The sequence below is a fragment of the Coturnix japonica genome, chromosome 9, assembly GCF_054131305.1.
Source record: "Coturnix japonica strain WE chromosome 9, WE-NBRP24, whole genome shotgun sequence".
Lineage (NCBI taxonomy): Eukaryota > Metazoa > Chordata > Aves > Galliformes > Phasianidae > Coturnix > Coturnix japonica.
The window spans coordinates 9,008,907-9,023,695 of record NC_140671.1 but is presented as its reverse complement, the minus strand read 5'-3'; the positions used below and the strand labels follow the sequence as shown (position 1 = coordinate 9,023,695).

The following is a 14,789-nucleotide window of genomic DNA, read 5'->3' as shown; positions in this document are numbered from 1 at the left end:
ATGGTTCCTGCATCCTTCCATTGACACCAACGCAATTGGTTTATTGACAGCAGTAGTGGGTGGCTGTAAGGTGCTGTGGGCAATGTCATTTTGGGGGTGGGGAGGGGATAGTGTGGGGCTGCAGAGGAGCATCCTCAGCCCACTGGTACCTGCTCATATTTCCTGCTGCTGTACCGCCGCTCCTTGTCCATGCAGCACAGCAGCACCCAGTCACAAAGGAAGGAGCCCTGCAAGGCAGATGGGCACAGTGAGGCCAGTGCAGGGCAATGGGCTGAGCCCCCACACCCCAGGACACTCACCAGCCCCACCGAGGTGAGTGCAGTGGCCAATGTGATGACTGTGGGGATCAGGCTGAACTTCCCTGCCTGGCCTTGCACAATCACATCCACACGGATCCCATAGGCCTTGGTCAGCACCCGCGTACAGGTCCCGTTCCAGATGTAGTACTTGGCAAACCTGGAGGGGTTGCAGGCACAGGGGTGAGGGCTGGAGGAAGACATGAGAACACTGAGGGGATGGGGCTGTCACCTGTAGTTGTAGCCTGGGGATGCCAAAGCCCCTTTAGGGTCGAGGCGGCGGAAGGAGTAGCGTGGATTGCATTCCATTTCAGGCAGATCCAGGTTGCAGTCCCAGCTGATGATGACACCGATCACCCCACCCTGCAGCAGGGTTTGTGCAGCATCAGCACATTGCAGGCACGGCATCCTCTGGGAATAGCACCCACAGGATGTGGCATCTCTAGGGCAAGGAGCTCCCCAGAAGAACCACAGGGGAGGGACCTGCAGTGCTGGGGGGTGTTGGGGTGAGGCCCCCCATTGCACTGCACCTTCTCAGCCAGCACTGCAAAGTCCTCGCCTGCCTGCTCAGCCAGGAAGCCCAGCCTGAAGATGGGGCAGTACAGAGCAGAGGTGGCATTGAAGGTGCAGCTCTTCAGGTAGTGGCTCTCGGCAGCCTGAATGTTGGCCCTGAGGAGAGCAGGGCAGGGAGCAGCACATCAGGGGATGGGGCAGGATGCAGCATCTCTGCTGCTGATGCCATAAGGGCCACTGCCTGGATCCCAGCCCTCAGGGCACCCATGGTGCTCACTTGGAGAAGCCAAAGCGGGGGAAGCGGATGTGGTTCTTGATGAGGATGGTGAACTGCGCTGCCATCTCCGCCAAGGACTCGCTGGGAGCAGAGAAACGAGCACAGAGCACTGCAGCTCTCACCCAGCCTCACAGCGGGGACACTGCTGCCCCATAGCAGGCACCCCCAGGTGAGGGCTGTGCACAACCCAACCCATCGCATTGCTCATACCTGTTGCTGCCTACATGGAGAGGGCACCAGGCCAGCAACTCACAGCTCCTCCCATTGCCCCAGGGCACACAGTGCCCTGTCCTCACACCTGCAGGGTAAGGGACAGGCACTCAGCGTAGGGTTCTGCCTGAGGAGGGTCAATGGGCTGCACCCCCCTGGACTCACCGTGCTGGGATGCATCCATGGTCCCAGAGACACAGTCCTGCTCTGAGTGGCACGGAGCGCTGGGACCCTGCAGGGGGTGGGAGTTGGGATGGGGTGGGAATGGAGAAGGGGATGGGATGGGATGGGGATGGGAATAGAGATGGGGATAGAGATGGTTGCATGGGTACCTACACCCCATTCACCTTCTCCCATAGGGAGCAGCTGTATTCACTGGTGATTCCCCCCCCCCCAGTTGCCAAGCACTACTTGGTCCCCACACAGCACCCTGCCCTGTGCCCCCATGCTCACCTCGTGGCACGTCCCCATGGCCTGGGCAGCGCTCACCTCCACCCGTGTGAGGATGCTGAAGCTGCTCCCACCCTACAGAGCAGCCGAGGGGGAGGACAGCAGTCACAGCACAGCCAGGAGGAGCCGAGCATCACTGGGGCAGCAGTGAGAGCTCACCTCGGGGGGGGCCACGTACTCCCCAACATCCCAGACCTTGCTCGGTGACTGCGTCACGCCCTTCACCTTGGTGATGACGGAGCTTTCCGGGCCCGTTTCTCGCTCCTGGTATCCCTTCTGTACGATGAACACATACCTGCGGGGATCGGGACAGGGACAGAGAGAGCCGGGTGTCAGAGCTGCCAGCACAGTGAAGCACCGGGTCCGATCAGATCGGTTCCTACCCCATCCCATCCCATCCCATCCCATCCCATCCCATCCCATCCCATCCCATCCCACTCACCCGATGAAGTAGAGCAGCACCAGGAGCTGCAGCGCTCGATACGCGGTGCCGAGCCGCCCGTCCCGCACCACCACCACCTGCGGGCTGGAATAGCTGCTCACCGCCCTCCAGCAGCCCGGCCCCATTGCCGATGCCGATGCTGATGCCGATGCCGATGCGCTTCGCCCGGCTCCGCTCGACCCGGCCCGGCCCGGCAGCGCTCCCTGCGGGCTGCGGGGCGTCTGCGGGGGGAGGTTCGGCTGCACATGGCCCAGACCCGCCGGCGCGGAGCTGAGCCGGGAAAGGAGGTAGAGCGTGTTGCAGCCCGTGGTTGTACCCGCGGGTTAATGATTCACGGTAACTGCTGCGAGCAGCCAAACCCACGGCGCTGTAACAGTCAGCGGTGATGGTTGTGCAACGTTGGGACGCAACACACCCAGCGTTAGGCAAGGCCGGAGCACGGGGGTTTGTTTCCCGGTTTCCTATGGGAGCGGTGAGGGCACAGCGCAGCGCTGGTCCTTCCCAGCAGGAGGAGGGGATGCGCGCAGGGCTGCGCTGCGTTCCCCCAAATCGGAATGAATTCACGGGGGGGCAACAAACGGGAACATCCCGGGAGCACCGGGGTTAGGCTGGAGATGCAGAAGGTGATGGGAATTTCCTCCCTCCTGCGGGTACCCGGCTGGGTTCGGGTGCTTTCGCCTGCGCTCTGCTCGTGCCCCGGGCTCTGTTCCCCCTCCGGCAGCAGAACAAGGGCAGGTTCACGGGCCGCACCGCAGCCCCGCATCCACCAGCTCCGCTGTCCCCACACGCCACCAGCACAGTGACCCCACCTCGGCCCGGGGATGCATCGGGCGCAGAGAAGCGCTCGGCCCCGTGCCGGCCTTGGCCGCGGCCTTGGCCACGTCAGCGGAGCCGGGAGCCCGACGGGAGCGACGCGTGGGGCGGCGGGGTGAAGGGCAGCGCGGTGCCGTTATCTGACACACGAAGCCAAACCCGGCGCTCCGTGCCGCGCTCACGTTTGGCCGCAACACGGCGCGGGGCTGCGGGCTGCGCACGGGGCGCGGGGCGCACGTGAGGAGGGCGGGGAACACGCGGCTCCCCCCGGGCCGGGCGATGGGCCGGGCAGCCCCCAGCCGCTCGGTGACCCCGCGGGCACCGCGGGACCTTTGTGACACCGAGGGCAGCGCGGGGCCGCCGTGGCACTGCGGACTCTGCCCCCCCCGCGCTCCACGCGTTGCCCCGATGTGGGCGGTGAAGCCCCGCCGATGTCCCCCCCCCCCCTTTCCCTCCTCCCGGCCGCGCGCACACGCCGGGTCGCGCCACGCGGGGGGCTCCCGCGCTCCGGGCGGGGCGGGGCGGGGCCGGGCGCGGCGCGGACCAATCAGCGCGCGGTGCGACGGCGGCGGCGCGGGCTTAAAGGCGGCGGCGGTGGCGGGTGGCGCGCGCGGGATGTGGGCGCGCGCGGTGCTGGCGGGAGCGGCGCTGCTGGCCGCGTGCGCGCGCGCCTGGCCCGTGGGAGCGCTGTGCGCTAAACGGGAGGCGGCGGGAGGCGCGCGCTACGCGGCTTTCCTGAGCGCGGGAACGGGGCCACCCGCGCTGTTGGAGGGCGCGTGGGGCGCGCGCGGGAAGCTGCGGGGCTGCTGGGTGCGGAGGGAACCACGCGCCATCCGCGCTTTCCTCGCCGCCTGCGCGCGCCGCCCGCCCGCCGCTCCCGCGCCCGCGCTGCGCCGGGACGTGGCCGCGCTGTGGCGGCGCAGGGCGGCGTGCGCAGAGCCCGCAGCGCACCGCGGGACACGGAGGATGCGGAGGGGTTGGACGGTGCCGGGGACGCTGTGGTGCGGGGCCGGGGATTCGGCCGGGAACTCCTCCGAGCTGGGTACGGGCCCGGGGCGCCGCGCGGGGCCGCTCGGGGCGAGGCGGGCACTGAACGTCGCCGCCCGCAGGTCTGTTCCGCGGCCCCGACCGCTGCTGCCGGGAGCACGATCGGTGCGGGGCGCAGATCGCCGCGCTGCAGTTCAACTTCGGCATCCGCAACTACCGCCCGCACACCGTCAGCCACTGCGACTGCGACGCCGCGTTCCGCCGCTGCCTGCGGGCCCTGAACGACACCATCTCCGACCTCATCGGAGTCACCTTCTTCGACCTCCTGGAGGTGCCGTGCTTCGTGCTGCGGCGCGCCGAGCAGTGCGTGCGCTGGCACTGGTGGGGCGGGTGAGTGCGGAGCCGCGGGAGCCGCGGGAGCCGCGGGTTGCGACCGTCGGGCGGGTCCTGATGCGGTGCCCGCAGGTGCGAGCGGTACGAGGTGGTGCCGGTGGCCACGATGGTGCGGCAGAGCCCCTACGGCACCGCGGCACCTGCGGCCGTCGGGAGCAACACGTGCGCCGCGGAGCCCGGAGCCGTGGGAGCGGCGGAGCGGTGTGAGGCCGCCCCGGGGAGCGCCGCGGGAGGACGGAGCGGTGAGTGCAGAATGAGGGACGGCGGGGGGGGTCCCCGGGCCGAGCGCTTCGGTCCGATGACCGCTGTCTGCCCTCAGGGCTGGGGAGGCTGTGCAGAGCTTATCGGCACCTGGATCGCTGCGAGCACCGCATCGCGCCCCGCGAGGCGAAGTACGGACTGCGGAACGGCGGTGCGCGGACGCTGTTCCACTGTAACTGCACCCGCAGGTGTGTGACGTGGGGCGGCCCGTCCGTCCGTCATCGCACAGAGCGGGGCTGGAGGGGGGTGGGAGTGGGCGGGATGCTGAGCGCTGCCCCGCTGTCCCCGCAGGATGGTGCGGTCCCTGCGCAGGACGAAGGGCCCTGGGGGCGCCGAGCCGCCCCTCCTGGCCGAGAGCATCGCCGCGCGCTGCTTCGTGTTGGAACCGCAGCCCGAGTGCGGAGCGGAGCGACCGAGCGGGTGAGTGCGAAGGGGCCGGGGCAGGGACGGGGCTGGCGGAGCTTGGCTCGTTGTAACGCTCTGTTCTGCTCCTCCAGCAGCTGTGTCACCGCAGTCCGGGCCGTGCTGCTGCCCGCACGGCACCTGAGGACCGCGCTGCGGCGCGGCGGTGCTGAGCGAAGGGAGAGGAACGCGCAGGAGAGCGGCGGTGATGCCTTGTACGAACGGTGCCGGCGGGTGGCCCTGGAACAGGGGATGGGAGCCCCGCAACAACCCGCGCCCCGCTGAGCCCAGCGGATGGGCTGCACCGTGCGTGGGGAGGAGCTGCGCTGCGGGGCGGAGCTGCTCAATGTCGGGTCCTTGAGAGAAAGGATGGCACCGAGAGTGGCTGCTGGCGTGACTGCGTGGGGCAGGAGAGGGGTGGAGGAGGCTCAGCTGCCACCCCCAGGAGCTGCGGCCGCCATCAAAGCAAAGGGAAAGGAGCGGGGACGGGGAAAACTGACCGCCTCCCGTCCCCATGAGGATGCTGTGGCCGTGGGAGCCCCGGGCAGGACGGTGCCAGGACCCAAACCCCAGGTTCCGGCCCTGCAGCGGGGGGTGGTGGTGGAGGGAGCCAGGTCCCCCCGAGCTCTAGAGGTGGGAAGCACAGTGCTGTGCCTTGGGAGGGTCAGTGCCTGCATGTGGCACAAGGCAAATAAAGGGCAGCGTGACACGGTGCATGGTGCTGGGGTTCTGCATTCCCCATGGCCCCCACCCCGCAATAAGCACAGTGCAGCTGGGGCAGGCGGGATGCTTTATTTTGTTGCTCACACTATGTCCAAGCCCGAGGCACAGTGGTAAGGGCAGGAAAAAGCAAGCTCCCATCTGCAGGATGCCCGCAGCAGTGTTGTGCCCCGGGGGGGGAGGGGGCCACATCCTCACTTGCAGCACCGCCCCTGGCCCCCCAGAGCCCCCAGGCCCACTCACCTGCCCTAGGACTGAGCATCCCACAGCTCTGACACACACAAGGGGTTCCCTCACCACCACCCCCTCCCCTGTGCCCCCTCTGCAGCCCCAGGAGGAGCAGGGCAGGCACGCAGCAGGGGTGCAGGGGTGATTCACTGCAATAAATAAGGGAGATGGATGGCTCACAGCAGGGACGTGGCACGGGAAAGCACACAGCAAGCGCGCTACGGCGAGGAGGGAGGAGGGCACAGCCTCAGCGCCCCATGGTACAGCTGTAACCATCCAACTCCCGGGGGCTGCCCCCTTCCTTTGGGGAGGTGCTGCAGGGAGGGCTGGTGGGGCTCATCCTGCGGCAGGGGTAGCCCTGGTCTGCACTCTCCCGCCGTCGGCCCATGGCTTGGTCAATGGTTTCCAGGCGGAGCGCAGGCAGCAGGCCCAGATTCCTGGGGTCAGCCCTGGCCAGAGGGTTGTCAACAGCAGCGCGCCGGACACTGCATGGCTGCACAGTCTGGTAGAAGGAGCCCGGGCTGCCCTCCTGGCTGTTGACCACCTGCCCCGATTCCTTGGCTTTGGATCCACGGCGTCCCAGCTCCAACTGGGGCAGGTGGATGGCAGGGATGTCCCCGGTGAGGCCACGGCGGCTCTGGGGCGAGGGGCTCCTGCTGGTGCCCCGGTCACGGCTCGATGGGCGCAGGATGAGACCCTGGAACTTGGCCAGGCTGGGGCTGCGGCTCCGGTGCCGCTTCATCTTGCCCGGGCTGGGGCTGCGGGATTTGGGGGCCAGCAGGACAAGTGTGCTGTCATCCTCCTCCTCTGAGCTGCTGCCCGAGCTGTCTGTAGGGCTGCTGCCCTCCTCGGATCTAGGCAGGGAGATCTGCACCACGCATCATCAGCACTGGGCCCTGACCCACACAGGGGGCTGTGGGGCACTACAGCAGGACGCCCTGCCCTGCTGAAACCTCCCTCCCCCCACCCTTCACCTCGAGGCACTGCTGACCTGGAAGGGCTCTGTCACACCCACGATGCTGCTGGAGGTGTTGCTGTAGTAGCCGAGGATGTATTCCCCCTTCCCTTTGGGCAGCGCTTCCTCTGAGAACATCACCTGCAGCAGATGGGCACCAGGCTGAGCACAGGGCTGCCCCCCCAGCCACCCCCATACATGGGCCTGGAGTCTCCCTCCATGCCATCCAAAGGTCCAGAGGCTGCTGCTGCCTCACCCCATGGCACACACAGCACTGACTCACCTGTGCACACAGCTGCTTCTCTACACAGCGCTCTCCATCATCGCTCCTGGCCCAAACATAGGACACATAGTCTTTGGGATGCCGAAAACCCACCTGTAGGAGAAGGGAGGTGAGCTGGTGCTTTTCATCTTCTCTCAGCCCCAGCAAAAGATTCGGGTCATTTGGAGCCCATGGAGTGGGAGAAAGAGAAGTGCTGAATTCCAGAATGGGAGAGCCCACACCCAGGCCATGGAACAGCATCGGTGGGAGGGGGCAGCTACAGAGGGGATCCCATCACACTGCTAATGACCCCAGCCCCTACCCGGTAGAGGCCAATCCAGTCCCAGGAGCTCCGGTGGAAGCCAGCAGCCATCCTGTACTTGACAACTGCTTGTTCAGGCCTGATCCACTCATCAGCCACATAGATCTCCACCAGAGGGTTGTCTGCCTTGGAAGGAAACTGACAGGGACGTGCAGATGGTGAATAAGAGCAGATAGCCACGTGCCAGAGTGCTGCCCCAAGCACTTGTTTAGCACAAGCCCCAAGAGCAGCACCCCCACCGCCCCCAGCCATGGTGGTCACATAGCAGACCTGCCTCACCAAGGGCACCCAGCAGCCCCAGCAGGTGCTCACCTGCACGGCAAAGATGGCAGCTACCGGCTTGTGGTCGCTGACCGTGTACTCCATGTGGCTGCAGTAGCAGAGCTGGCTCACCGACAGCACACCCCTGCTGGGCCGGCGCCCGCCCAGCCCAGAGCTGGGAGATTTGATCTTCCAAAGGATGCGGTCAGTCCAGGCGGGTTTTCTCTTCTTGGCACTGCAGGGCACAGAGGGGCATCTCTTGCCTGGCAGGGGGCAGTGGGCTCCACCCCAACCTGCCTCCCCCTGGCACTACGGAGCACGCGGGCAGGGGATGCGGCTCGTCTCGACGCACAGCTCAGTGCAGCTGCAGGGACAGACCTGCACTGGCACCAGCACAATGGCTGTGTCCCAGCCCGCTGCCCCCAGACCACAACCCTCCCTCCCAACCCCTCGAGACCCCCCCATGAACCTCAGCCGTGCCACCCGCCCCCAACACACACTGTGCTGCCCTACCTGCTGTCGTACTTGTTGGTGCCCACATCAAACTTGAATGTGGGGGGGAAGTTGAGGGGTCCCTCCTGAAAGCCGTTCAGGACAGGCCAGGTGCTCTTGGCAATGTTCAGCTGTGGGCAGGAGAGCAGCAAGGCTCCATGGCCCCAGCTCTTCTCAATGTTCCCAGAAAGGAACTGCTGATGTGCACAGCTCTCCAATGGAAAATACCCCAGGAGAACACAGTCTGCCGTTCCCCAAGGAGCTGGAAGAGCCTGTGCCCTTCACACCAAGTGGCACACAGCTGCACGAGCACTGCTAAGTGCCAAGGAGTACAGCTGGCTGCACACCCAGCCCTCTCACCTGGTCCTTCTCCCAGAGCTGGCTCAGGATGTTGCTGTCAATGGCGTATTTGACGAAGCGGATGTCGAGACTCTCAATGCGGAAATTGAGATCCCCAAACCAGAAGACGAGGCTGCAGAGACGAGGGCAGTGAGCAGCAGGGCCCAGCACCAGCACCAGCAGGGTAGGAACCAGTCCCAACCCTTAAGAGTGCCAGGAACCACAGCAGGCCTGCATGTGCCCCAGGAGCAAACAAGGGCTCCTTTTAACACCTATTGCACTGCATCTCACTGCTCCGAGGGACAACTCTGCACCCCCACCTCCAAGCTGTGCTCAGATTCAGATGCCAGATCCAGCCCCCTGTCAAGGCACAGGGCCGGCCCCGCAGCCCCGGCACAGAGCAGTAGGCAAAACAGTGAGGTACTCACTCATGGTCCAAGATGCCACTGGCTGCCGTTCCCTCAAACTGCTGCATGTGCAGGATGGTGGCAAAGTCCTCCTTGCGCTGCTCCGCCTTCTCCAGGTGTGCTGGCAGGTGGCAGTTGAGGAAGCACACCATGTGCCCAAAGATGGACAGGCGGACGCTCACCCCTCCTTTGTTGCCCTGCCACAATTGGATGCTGTGAGTCCTGAGGAAGGCAGCTCCCTCCTCCTTCCTCCTCCCCCCAGGACCACACTCACCCAGTAGCCGCCCAGCCCTGTCCTAGTGCAGTCTGTCTGGATGTCCTGCAGGAAGGGGAGGTGGTAGTACTTGGCAAACACCAGCAGGATCACACCTTGCATCCGCACTGTGCTGACCTGGAACAGGAGCAGGGCTTGTAGCAGGATAACCGCCACAGCACAACCCACAAGGGCAAGGACAGTTCCAGGCCAGAGCAGAACCTTCCCTTCTGCACGCCCATCTCACATGGGGCTATGCAGCACATTTAGCTCAGAGATCCAGGCGTACTCTCCTGGATTCCGACCACTGACCAAGATAAGCCCAGCAATACTAGGACTTATCTACAAGCTGCCTGGGGAGCTGAGCCTTGCCCTGGGACCCACAGGCTGCTGCCAGAATCACAGGCTGGATCCTCTCCTCACCCCGGTACGACACAGTGGGCAACAAGGTGTGTCCCCAGAGTACCACAGGGGAAGCCAAATGCAACCAGAGAAGCGAGCAGAGTGGCAGAAGTCAGGCAGCATATTGCCAGAACGTCCCATTTACCTTCAGCTCAGCTTCCACACTCTGCTCAAAGGGCTGCAGGGCATCACTATAGCCAGGTCTTCCCCTGCACACCCTCCATCCCTCTCTGCCCTGCCACCCTCCCTGTACCCTCTTGCCTGGCTGGCAGGCACAGAAGGGACACCAGCTGTCCAGCCCCTTTGGGACTGTCTTACCAACACAAAGTGGAAGGGGCTCAGGACATCCATGAAGAGCTCGCTCCACTGATCTGTGAACAGGGCGTCCTTCAGGCGTTTGTTTATCTTGGAGTTCACCTCCTGCAGCCTGGGAGAAGGACAAAGTGCTTTGCAGAGCCTGTCTGACCCCAGACAGATCCCTCAGCCACAACAGGAAGGCACCTGCATCCCAGCCAAGGAGAGCTCCTCGGGCGAGGCACCCAAGGACAGAGCTGCAAGGGCATTCCAAGGGAGGACCTTGGAATTAGAGCACAAACCAGCTATATCCTCACGCTAGCGATGCTGGGTAGCAAGAGGCACAAGTGGCAATGAAGCTGCAATGCTTCGGCCCTCTAAGCAGGAGCAGTTCAGCTGCACAAGGCTGGGCAGCAGTCTAAAGTCTATCTCTAGGTGCAAGAGGGGCTTACAGGACATGTCAGCTGCATGGATGTCTGAAGAGAAGCCAGGTCCCACCAGTACTTCAGCACAGGGCATCCAGACGCATCCTAGCCACCGAGCTCAGAGCAGCAGCGCCAGAAGGTTAACAGTGCTCCTCCCCACTCAGCAATTAGAGAACAGAGGGAAGGAGAGCATCCCCAGAGAACAGCAGAATCAGGAAATGCCTTGCCCGAAAATATTGAGTGCCCCGGGCACAAAGACACGGGTCAGAGGAAGGACACGGGCAGGCAGAGGCACCCTGCAGGCAGTTCACTAGCACAGGACACCATGCCCTGGCACAGTCCCTCACACCAAGCAACACCCCTACCCTGACCCACACAGGTGGGGTCTGCCCATAAGGCTGAGGGGACCCCAACCAGGAGACGGGCTCCAGCAGCCTCCTGCTGGACACAGAGCTCCTCCACTGCACACACAGGGAGCTCGCAGGGCAGAGGTTGTACAACAGGCACCACATCCGTGCTCTTGGCACAGATCTGCACACTCCATGGCAATCCCTAAGGGTTTGGTTTCCCCTTAAATTCTGGCTCAACTTGCCCGGCTGGCCACGCCAAGAAAGCCTCATCACACCAACTTGGGGCTGCCTTGCCAGCAGTTAAGTGTTGCCAGAGGCACGGAGCCAATCCAGCTGTGAGAAAACAGCAGATCCGTGCCCTTGAGGCTCGAATACCACGAACAAGAGGTGAGATGAGGAAAATGCTTCCAGCAGTATCCACACAGGAGAGTTAAAAGCCTCTCCAGATCTGACCCAGGCACCTCCTGAAGCCACAATGTGCTTGGCACAGCCAGCTACAGGGCTGCACAGGGGTTGATTCATGGCTATTTAGGACCTGAGGGTTTCAGCTCCTCTGAGTGCTCCCATTTCTTAAAAGAAGCTGATTTTCCATCACCTTTTATCATGCTGTTCAGCCACGATGCACATCCCTCCCTGCTTCCTATGCCTGAGGGAGGGCTGGAGCTGCAGCTCTCCCACTCTGAGCCCCCCCAGGACAATATATGGAAACCCCCTCAAACAGGGCCCTCTCCACGTAGGGGCCCCGCACCTCCCTCTCTTACCCAATGGCAATCATGTCTGCATCATTCGTCTCGCCCGTGTTGAGATGCAACAGCGACGTCACATCGCTGGGGGGCATGGCTGTGCCCACGTTCCAGGTGACCACTGTGATGCTTAAGAGGAATAAGGGAGAACAAGGTAACACAAGGGCTCCCTGCCCTCCAACCCAGCCCTCCAAGCAGCCTGCATGGGGCAGAACTGGCCATAGATGCTCACAAGGGCAGTTATCCCCAGATAACTGCTTCCCCATGCAGAGCTCATCCCTCCGATCCCATACACAGGGACGTGAGCCCCCCCCCGCCGTGTCCTGCCTGCAGCTGGGCAGTGCATCGCGTGACAGCAGTGTCCTTCAGAGCACACAGCCACCACCATCCGTCACGGCACATTAATGCTGCTACGCAGCGGGTGCCAGCAGCCCGCAGGCTGAACGGTGGCACTCACAGGAGCCAATGTCAGCAGCGTGGCAGGGAAGTACCGCACCATTTTGAGAGCTCAACGAGCGGCCGTCACCTCTAATCCCACCTACATCCATCCCCTCAATACATCCTGAAGGTCCCTCGGCCCCAAAGCTCTCCCACCCCAAAGCCATCACAGCGGGGATGAGAAGTCAACGCATAGGACTCAGCCGCTGCTCCTCGCCGGCTCAGACCCCACGTCCCCCCCCATTGATACCCCATACAAAGGGCTCCCGCTGTCCCCTGAGCTCACCGGAACGCTCCATCCTCCGCAGCCGTCCCCGCGCAGCCCAGCAGAGCATCAGAGGATCCTCCGGAGCTCGTAGGGCTGAGGGTCGCCCCGCACCTCCCGAACAGGGGCAGCTCCTCGGGCTCCGGCTTAGCGAGGGCCACAGCCTTACCCAGCCCGATGCGGCCGGCGGACAGGAACTCGCTGGACACGGCTTTGGGCAGCCCCACAGCTCGAGGGGCCGCCCAGGCCGAGATGTGGTCGCTGGACTCGGCTTTGGGCAGCGGCTTCCCGGGGACGTTGTGCTCCGCGGGGCCGAGCTCCGGGCCCAGCACCGAGGTTCGGCCCGATGGGACGCCCGGCCCGAGGGGCAGCAAAGCGGGCACCGGGAGCGGCTCGGGCTGGGCCCTGCCCACGTCCAGCACCGGGGGCTGCGCGGCCCGGCCCGGTACCCGCTCGTCGGTCCGGCCGCAGCCGGGCTGGGCTCCGTCGGGCGGCGGGCGCGAGGGGAACGGCTCGAAGGCGACGGCGTCGGGTCGGGAGCTCCTGCGCGCGGCGGGCGGCGGGGCCGGGCCCTCGGGGCCGAACGGGACGAGCAGAGCGGGGGGGGCCACGGCGGGCGAGGGGCTGCGCGGGGACACGGGCCTGGAGCCCAGCGCGGCCGGGCCCAGCTCCGCGCTGCCCCGCCGGCCCCGCTCCATCTCCCCGTGCCCCCCCCACCTGCACGCCGCCCTCCAGCAGCGCGGTCCCCCACCCCGTGACGTCACGGCTGGGGGGCGGGGCCGGGAGCACCTGCACCTGCGCGCGGCCGAGAGCGCGCGGCCGATGGCTGTGCACGCGCGGGGGGGTGCGTGCACGCGCGGTGCCGCGCATGCGCAGAGCGGGGGAGGCTCGCGACGTGGCGGGATGCGGCGGGCGGTGCTGGTTGTGCTGCTGCTGATGGCGGCGGGGGGCGAACGGCGACCACCACGGGGGTTGGCGAGGGGTAAAGTGGAGGTGGGTAACGGGAACGGGGTACGGGGATGGGGGGGTTAAGGGCTGGGCTGTGACGGGCTGTGCTGTGTCTGCCCGCAGACGTGCGGTGGGTGACGGCTGAGCCGGCTGCCGGAGGTAAGTGCTTAACGGGGATGGGGCGGACCGAGATGGGTCTGTTCCGAACCGCATCGCTGTGCCCGCAGGTGAAGGCCTTCGTCAGCCAGGACATCCCGCTGTAGTATCGGTGTGCGGAGGGGTGGGGGGAAAGGGGGCAACATTGGGGTGGGAGGGGGGAAAGGGATGGGATGGGGTGGGGTAGGGATGAGGAAGGGAGTGGGACACGTTGGAACAGGGATGGGATGGGAAGGGATGGGATGGGATGGGGGCTGGATGAAATGGGATAGGGGCTGGATGGGACAAGGCGGGACGGGATGTAACGGGATGAGGACGGATGTGACGGGATGGGAATGGAATGTGACGAGGGCCGGGATGAGGATGAGGGGTAGAATGAGAGTGTTATAGCAGGATGGGATGGGGGGTCAGAACAGGGCATAGATTGAGGAGGATGGGGCTGGGACTGTCCCTCCTGGTGCTGCTGGTCCTTAATGAATCTCCCAGCCATAACCTGGAGATGAAGCACCTGCCCGGCGCCGACCCTGAGCTCGTGCTGCTTAGCTTCAGATATGAGGAGCTGGAGGTGAGTGGGCTGCACAGCACCGAGCACAGCCACAGGGTCCAGGGCACCCGGGCTGATGGAGCTGCTATGGATCCCTGTCTCTGTGCAGAGAATCCCCCTGAGCGACATGACCCGGGAGGAGATCAACCAGCTGGTGCAGGAGCTGGGCTTCTACCGCAAGGAGACTCCCGAAGCTCCTGTGCCTGAGGAGTTCCAGTTTGCCCCTGCCAAGCCACTGCCCACCCTAATGCCCCGCAGAGCTCCTGCAGCTGACAGCAAGACCCTGTCTGAACAGGACAAGAAGGACCGCCCAGACCTGTAATGAGCAGTGCCAGGTGGTAGGAGGCCCTATAGCCAGTCCTCAGGGCATGGGGACAAGGGTGTTAGGACAGCTGCCTCTTCACATGGGACCAGGGAGCTTGCCATGGGGTGGCAAGAGCATGAGCAGGAAGCAGAGATGTTCCCTGCTGCTGCTGTTGTTGCTTGGTGCTCTCTAGCCTCTGTCCCAAGGGTGTCCTGAATTGTGCCAGCCTTGAGCAGAGGCTCCTGAGCACAGTGGATGGTTGAGTGAGCCTATGTGCCTGTCTCTGCCTTTCCCCTGAGCTATGCAGCCCAGCCGTTCTGGCATGATTAGTAAGGAGAAGCAGAGATCTTCTTGCTACTTTCCCATGCCCCAAGGTCCGTTCAACTCCTGGTGCTGGACAGCAGTATCCTACCTGCACAGGACAGGATGAAACTCTCAGCAGAAAGCTCTACGTGCTGAGGGTAGATGTGCTGAGTCCTGGAGGTGGGATGGCTTCCTCCTGGGAGGGTATGGCTTTACATCACCAGCAGGGCTGCCTCTATCAAGCACACAGTAAAGCCGTTGCCTATCAGCAGCTGCACCTTGTCATTTTTCTGTGGCAGTCTCAGTTGGGTGCACATCCATGCTTGCAGGACAG

General features: G+C 64.4%; 4 protein-coding genes across 9 annotated transcripts; 2 read left to right on the top strand and 2 right to left on the bottom strand.

The window, feature by feature from the left end:
- Nucleotides 1-20: 20 nt before the first annotated feature.
- Nucleotides 21-2,583, bottom strand: P2RX2 (purinergic receptor P2X 2). 2 transcript variants are annotated; one of them, XM_015877665.3, is made up of 10 exons: nucleotides 2,189-2,583; nucleotides 1,906-2,041; nucleotides 1,750-1,821; nucleotides 1,462-1,528; nucleotides 1,297-1,384; nucleotides 1,087-1,167; nucleotides 827-965; nucleotides 529-659; nucleotides 300-456; nucleotides 21-227 (listed from the first exon to the last, which is right to left on the bottom strand). In XM_015877665.3, the coding sequence occupies exons 1-10, from the start codon at nucleotides 2,311-2,313 to the stop codon at nucleotides 135-137; spliced, it is 1,089 nt and encodes a 362-aa protein (XP_015733151.2). In that variant the 5' UTR covers nucleotides 2,314-2,583; the 3' UTR covers nucleotides 21-134. The 2 variants fall into 2 exon arrangements, with proteins under 2 accessions (XP_015733151.2, XP_085364831.1); XM_085508705.1 differs by having other exon boundaries at nucleotides 529-707; nucleotides 2,189-2,447.
- A 1,010-nt stretch (nucleotides 2,584-3,593) lies between these two features.
- PLA2G3 (phospholipase A2 group III) lies at nucleotides 3,594-5,758 on the top strand. Of its 2 annotated transcripts, none has more exons than XM_015877680.2 (6): nucleotides 3,594-4,043; nucleotides 4,111-4,378; nucleotides 4,454-4,623; nucleotides 4,701-4,830; nucleotides 4,934-5,062; nucleotides 5,140-5,758. In XM_015877680.2, exons 1-6 carry the CDS (start codon nucleotides 3,617-3,619, stop codon nucleotides 5,327-5,329), a joined length of 1,314 nt encoding a protein of 437 aa, XP_015733166.2. In that variant the 5' UTR covers nucleotides 3,594-3,616; the 3' UTR covers nucleotides 5,330-5,758. The 2 variants fall into 2 exon arrangements, with proteins under 2 accessions (XP_015733166.2, XP_085412366.1); XM_085556240.1 differs by having other exon boundaries at nucleotides 3,596-4,043; nucleotides 5,143-5,758.
- A 59-nt stretch (nucleotides 5,759-5,817) lies between these two features.
- Nucleotides 5,818-12,960, bottom strand: INPP5J (inositol polyphosphate-5-phosphatase J). Of its 3 annotated transcripts, none has more exons than XM_015878233.3 (12): nucleotides 12,222-12,960; nucleotides 11,516-11,626; nucleotides 10,004-10,112; nucleotides 9,305-9,421; nucleotides 9,052-9,227; nucleotides 8,645-8,756; nucleotides 8,306-8,415; nucleotides 7,844-8,027; nucleotides 7,532-7,669; nucleotides 7,231-7,323; nucleotides 6,984-7,088; nucleotides 5,818-6,860 (listed from the first exon to the last, which is right to left on the bottom strand). In XM_015878233.3, exons 1-12 carry the CDS (start codon nucleotides 12,896-12,898, stop codon nucleotides 6,240-6,242), a joined length of 2,553 nt encoding a protein of 850 aa, XP_015733719.2. In that variant the 5' UTR covers nucleotides 12,899-12,960; the 3' UTR covers nucleotides 5,818-6,239. The 3 variants fall into 3 exon arrangements, 2 of the variants coding, with proteins under 2 accessions (XP_015733719.2, XP_085412344.1); XR_014949211.1 differs by having other exon boundaries at nucleotides 6,315-6,860; nucleotides 7,844-8,156; XM_085556218.1 differs by lacking the exons at nucleotides 11,516-11,626; nucleotides 12,222-12,960 and adding an exon at nucleotides 10,432-10,554.
- A 115-nt stretch (nucleotides 12,961-13,075) lies between these two features.
- Nucleotides 13,076-14,723, top strand: SELENOM (selenoprotein M). Of its 2 annotated transcripts, XM_015878235.3 has the most exons (5): nucleotides 13,076-13,193; nucleotides 13,272-13,307; nucleotides 13,376-13,410; nucleotides 13,791-13,869; nucleotides 13,958-14,723. In XM_015878235.3, the coding sequence occupies exons 1-5, from the start codon at nucleotides 13,104-13,106 to the stop codon at nucleotides 14,168-14,170; spliced, it is 453 nt and encodes a 150-aa protein (XP_015733721.1). In that variant the 5' UTR covers nucleotides 13,076-13,103; the 3' UTR covers nucleotides 14,171-14,723. The 2 variants fall into 2 exon arrangements, with proteins under 2 accessions (XP_015733721.1, XP_015733722.1); XM_015878236.3 differs by lacking the exon at nucleotides 13,272-13,307.
- Nucleotides 14,724-14,789: the final 66 nt, after the last annotated feature.